At 45.9% G+C, this 6249-nt stretch overlaps 1 protein-coding gene across 1 annotated transcript; it reads right to left on the minus strand.

Annotated features, from left to right (window-relative positions):
* Positions 1–2521: 2521 nt before the first annotated feature.
* On the minus strand, positions 2522–4492 carry LOC120458627 (uncharacterized protein PF11_0207). Its single transcript, XM_044005636.1, has one exon. It carries the CDS (start codon positions 4349–4351, stop codon positions 2765–2767), a length of 1587 nt encoding a protein of 528 aa, XP_043861571.1. The 5' UTR covers positions 4352–4492; the 3' UTR covers positions 2522–2764.
* Between the last annotated feature and the right edge of the window lie 1757 nt (positions 4493–6249).

Consider the following 6249-nt stretch of genomic DNA (forward strand, 5'->3'; position numbering starts at 1 on the left):
GCTTGTTTCCTCCACTTTAGTGCATTTTCATGGATTTTTCTCTCGCATGAATTTTCCTGCCCGAGTGGCGGAGTGCCATGACCCATGGGTATATCTGACAGACATTTTTGCATATAATCCATATAAATCTCAAGGTTAAAGTGTTGTAAATATGCATTTGCCTCACCGAAGATTGGGTAACGTTAACCCAAGCCATTGCCCAAATGACCTAAATAGTTTCGATTTTAATAATGTCAAAATGTGTTTCGGACTGTTATGGCGTTGCACGTTGGCTTACTACATAAAATGAAGAAAAATATTGAATTTCCCTGCATGGCAGGTATTCAATGAGAAAATGGGCTTGCAACCCGCTCTTTAAATTTTATTTATGGTACTATGTGTACTCAGAGATACATGCAATCTAATCCTAACTATACTCTATGCTCTTCGTCAGCACACTTAAATCCAATTACTGTCAGCTTAAAGACTTTCAAGTTTTTACTCAGCTTTTTTATTTATTTCGACAGTTCTATATAAAAATGATCCTACAAGCTGGAGTATCTATAAAAAGCACTATTATTGCTCGAAATGGTATTTGTTTAACAAATTGTAAAGCGCCTTACACAATTCTTGGCTTGCTTAGTCTCATTCTGTAAATTCAATTAGGTGTGCGCAATTACACGAGTTTAGATACGCCACCCGGAGCAAACTTATATATTAGCATAATTACGAGTTGAAGCCGGGAGTAAGAAAGGAAACCCAAGCGGTGGCGCCAGTTTTTTGGCAGCGAATGGCATCTGGCAGCTTGAGTACAATTAACATTACTTAAATACACATTAAGGTTAAAGACGCGCAATTTCTTCATGTTTTGCGGCTATTTTTTCGGCGTTGAGTTATTTATCAACCGAAGGGGAGGCCGCCCAAAAAATTGCGTGACGCACAAAAGGAAAGCATTTCAGCACACAGGACGAAGGGAGGGAGGGAGTGAGGAAAGTCGTGTCCTGGGGAAAATGGGGACTCAATGGTGAACAGGAAGGGCAATGAAAATAAACACAGTAATTAAGTTAATGAGCATTTTGAGATTTATTATTAATTTTCTTTTGTTCGCTCTCAATTGTGGTGCGAAATCATTCCGAAACATTTTCTGTGGTTATTTATTATAATTATTGGCAAGCTCTCGCATTCGTACTAATTTCTTTTTTTTTTTTTGTTTTTCGTTGCTGCCTTTGATTTGCATTTAAAACGCTCCGAAGCCGCAAAAGTGCGCTAATCCGCATTGTGGATTTTGTTTTACAATAATTGTTTTATATTGTTTGCGGCTGCGTGCGTGCCCTTAATTGTTATTTAAATGCTTTGCAAATGCTTTTAAATACTTGCAGGCAAGAACGTTTTCTGCAAGCCTGCGCCGAAAATGGTTCGCTAATTTATGGCCAGTCGTTAAAATCAGGGACCGCATGAGCATTTTGTCATTGTGCCAGCCGTGATTACGCCATTCCCATATGAGAAGCACCCCATTTAGCAGTTGTCCCTAAGTTTTACGATGTTTCACATTGAGGTTTATGGCCGAGCAGCAAAATAAAAATTACAAAAGGTCGAAAAAAGGACCTGAACTTTTGGCCTGTACAAAGTTGCAAATGAGTAATATGAGTAATTGCGGGAGAAGTTCATCGAATTTAGTTGGTGGCAGCAAATAAGACGCCCAACTACTTGTTTCAATTGACGAGCCACAAAGTACCCTCTCATTTATTTATCACTTACCACACAATTAGTCGAAGGAGGCTCATTCGAGGAACATATCTTGGCCATTTTGAATCGAAAGCATTATCGGGAGCTCACAAAGTAATGATAGTGCTAATGACGAGAGGCCTGCAGGCGATTAGGCCTCAGCTCACCGAACGTGTAAACAAATTGCCAGCCAACTAAAGGACTAATCACCTGAAAGGACCCTCTAACACACACGCACAAACACATATACATACATTCTGAAATGCCCCAAAATCCCTTCGGACCCTGTCAGATGGCCCACATAATCAGGTCTGACTCGCTGCCATCGTGTAAACAAAACTACAATTAATCAAAGATTTTTACCTAACTGGACTATATTACACGAGGCTTTGGTTAATTGCATAAATAAAACTGGGACGGAGAAAAGCTTAATTAAGCCTGCTCCACCACCTGCCGACTCCCCATGGACCGGGCAAATAAATAATAAAAACAGAAATTGACACAAACGCACACAATTGTGGGTGGCTGGGCACTGAAACAAGCACGGAAATGGTTCACAGAATAAAGGGACGGGATGGCCGGCCAACAAGGAAGTGCAGTGTCCTCGGGCTCTGTGGCAAGGGAGGTGGAGGAGCATGACCATAACATACCCGGGTCAAAGGTTATCGTTAGTTGCGGGTTCTCTTCATGGGACGCACTGAGCTGTTCGTTTATTAACCTTCTTGAAATGGGTTCGTTAAGTAGTGCCGCACTATCCACAAATATGAGCTCTGCCACGTGAGACATTTTATTAATAGGAATTTAAAGCAAATTGCAGTTAAAGCCGCTGATCTTGTAGTTTATTGAGTAACTTGCGAAGGTAAAACAAAGTGGGATCCACCGCCACTAATCAAAAGTCGTGTATAATGTGTAGTAGAATTAAAATCATTTTGCTGGCCCAGCAACCGATGCGATCTGCTTCTGTCTTCCAGCACCAGTCGTCCCTTGTAGGATTTGCATGCATTGCAGCGTGAAAGGGCGATGGACTAACGAATGTGCGAGAATGTGTTCCATGGAACTCTTAACGACTGCGCCCCGCATCCTGCGGATCGATGTTGGACACCCACTGCACTGGGTTAATGTAGATGTTGGATATGGTGCCGCGCAGCGTATCGAAGCCCTGATTGAGGGGAACCGGCTTGGCCCGCTTGTCCACCTGTTTCATCCAGTTTTGCCAGGCGCCTTGGGAGCGCTGTCGCCGTTCGTCCTCCAGCTTCTGCTTGTTACTCTGCAGTCTGCGCAGGCGTTCTCTTTCCAACTGCTGCTGCTCCTTCTTGTCTCGCTCCCACTCCTGCAGCCGCTTCTGTGTCATCTCCGGCGGCAGGACCTTTTTGGCATGACCGACACTAGAGCCGGAAACGGAGCCCGAACCTGGCGGACTGGCGGCGGAAGCCTTCATCTTCGGCTTTTGCTGTTGCTGTTGCTGTTGCTGCTGCTGCTGCTGCTGCTCTTTGCGGCGACGCCACTTCTCGAAGTGTTCCTGGGCAAGTACCTGTCGCTGTGCCGCCTCCGCCTCCCGCTTCTGGCGCTCCAGCTTGGCAGCCAGCAGATCCTTCTGCTTCTGGGCCGCCTTTCGTTTCTTCCAGTTCTCAAAGGACTCCGCGCTCTGGCGCTCCTCCAGCTGCTTGCAGTACGTGGACGTCCCCGAGGCGGCGCTGGCCAGGCTCAGGGTGGGAATTTCGCTGCGTCCATCGCAGGGCTGCAGGGCACCGCGGTACATGTCCGACCAGCTGCAGGTGGACATCGAGGAGCCGTCGTGGTTGCGGTTGCTGCCCGAGTTACTGAGGTCGTATGTGCGACTGGACAACTGACCCAGATCCGCCTCGAGGGACGTGGGCGTGAGCTTCCTCTTATCCTTCAAGGTGGCCTTCTTGTAGAAGGTCCTGTTGCTCAGTGCATCCAGCTTGTCCTCCTTGAAGAAGGTCCTGGTGCTCAGTGCATTCAGCTTGTCCTCCTTGAAGAAGGTCCTGGTGCTGATGCTGTCCAGCTCGTCCTGCTTGAAAAATGTCCTGCCGCTGATATTGTCCAAGTTGTCGACATCCTCACCGCGCTGCGTCACCGTTGGCGTGCAGCTGGCAAAGGAGCTCAGGCTCTGCACATCGTGGTCCACGTTCATCACGGTCTCCGTATCCGTGGCAGCTGCCTCGTCCTCCTGCTTCATGCCTCGTTGATCCACAACTTCGGCATCAGCTTCATCCACAGCTTTCGGCTCTCCGCCTGCAAAGCTCACCATGCCACTTAGCAAGGCATCGTTGGCCTCCTCCTTGTCCAGTTCTTTGCAGAAGCTCAAAATGGAATCGGTTTCGCTGTCCGAGATGTCGGCGTGTTCCTCCAGGGAATCCTCGAATTGAAGGTTGTCGGCATCCTCGAAATCCTCACCAGCCTGGCTCTTCGTTTCCGTCTGAGATTCAAACGCGTCACGATCGTCTCCCTGGCCAACATACCTCACAGTGGGAGCTCCATAGGTGCGGTTAGTATAGCCCAGCAGCGACTCCGAATCCTCATCACTGATGTCCGACTGGGAAAGGGGACGTACGCTGCCCCGACTGGACACCTGCTGGCGATCCACCACAGTGCCATCGCTACTCCGACGCGCTACAAAGGCCATTCCGGCGGTCTGCGAAAGATCGACAAATGTGGGGATGTGGGTATTAGATCGGGAAAGATTTCTCTCGAGTTTTCGAGACGATATGTCGTGTCGGCTTTGTGTCTGTAGACTGCTGAAACATTAAATGTACACTCCGACCAGCAGAGCCTTGGTGCACAGATTGCTAGGGTCGGAAAATAGGGGACAACTTTCAACTTAAGTTAAGTCAAGTTTCCTATATACATAAGTGTACTATTATATTATAAGACAAAATGTATTAAATATAAAAACGAGTTGGTTTTTGTAAAAGTTCCGCTCTGACAGGTTACAAATTTGATGTTTTCCGCCAGCACCAGATACCACATGGACTCGTATGTGCTCGAGTCCGGTGCAAAATGAAAACATTTTAACTAATGGCAAACAATTACTTAAACAACGAGCCGAACGGCGGCGGGCGGGGGGTGAAACCGAAGGTAATTAAAACCCAACACCACACGCATCCTCATCCACGTACATCCCACTCTCAGTGGACGGGGTTTTGGGTGTTGAGGCGAAAAGTCGCCGGCTCAAAAATCGTTTGTTGTCCTATGAGGGCGGCGGGTTCGTTTGTTTCTCTCTCTGCTCTCGGCCAGGTAATGAGCGTCTCTTTCGTTTTTAATGAGTCCTGGCACACACACCCACACACATACACACACATGGAGATAGTGGGGCTCACCTCGCTCAGGTGTAATAAAAAAACTTATCGCCGCTGGCTTTTGGGGGCTTTGGGTCGCAGCGTTTGGCAAACACAATGAAATGATTTTGTACCTCGTTAATTGCTGTATCGTACGTCGCCATCGTCTTGGCTCTCAAATTAAGCCCGAAAGGTGGGTGACACAATTAAGTTGCCCCTTTTTTCAACGAGCTGCCAAATGACTTGTCGAAAGTGGGCGTGGCTGGGTGTGTGATTGCGTGTGTCCTCTGCCATAGGCTCAGTGCTCTATTTTCGGAATCAGGTCAGAGATAAAGCTGCTTTAAAGCCGTTTTAAAAACAGTGAAAGTGCTCTGGCTTAAAATCAATATCGATACGTTATTACTATTACGCATGACTAAGAATACAGTATTGAACGTTTGTTTTTTTACCCAAGCTGAGTTTCTCGACTATCAAAAACCCTCTAAATAGCTATGTGGATTGAGATATTTTCTGTGGGATTAAAATGTACTGTGATTTGGCGCCAACTGTTGCATTGACTGTTGGAAATCCGACAAGTGGTTAAGCCATTATGAAATGTTTCTGTTACACAGTTCTGGCACGCAGCCAATGAAAGTTTTATTTCGAGTTTTAATTATATTTTTAACCCGTGTTATTGTCACGGACGAGCCATTGATTATTGGCGCTCGTTTAATTAAAAACGTGACAATTTTACCTGTGGCCAGTGCGGCGCATATTTCATACGCCATGTGTGACCTCTGACCCACTCGCAAACTGGCCCGGCGCGTCTACTTTCATTTGAAAATATATGAATCGTTGTTTACACTAATAACATACAGTTCACGATTCGCCGTCGAATGTCGTTACATTTCACTTTCGCCAGCCACAAATTTAATTAAGTGTATGAATATGACGACGGTGATGGACGCGGCCACCGGGGATTGTTTTTTAATCAATGAAGCGTCAAATTGAACTGATTAATTTCGCCTGTTTGCGAATGAAAAATTTTTCCAATATTTTGCTTGCGGGTATAGGCATAAAGGCTATAAAATAAACTAAAAATTTACGTCGTAGCAACTTTTATTAAATACTAGAAATTTCTTAACAAAAATGCTTTACTGTTGCGCATTTAAGTGGATGAAAGTGTAACTGAAAGTTATTTAATCCGACAACTCCAACTGTGATCTGTGGTGATTTTACCTAATTAAAACGACGAGGCTGCCAGACA

This window comes from Drosophila santomea, chromosome 2L (assembly GCF_016746245.2).
Source record: "Drosophila santomea strain STO CAGO 1482 chromosome 2L, Prin_Dsan_1.1, whole genome shotgun sequence".
Classification (NCBI taxonomy): domain Eukaryota; kingdom Metazoa; phylum Arthropoda; class Insecta; order Diptera; family Drosophilidae; genus Drosophila; species Drosophila santomea.

Coding starts and splice junctions, on each gene's coding strand:
- LOC120458627 (XM_044005636.1), bottom strand. CDS start 4,351: ATGGCCTTTGTAGCGCGTCGGAGTAGCGATGGCACTGTGGTGGATCGC.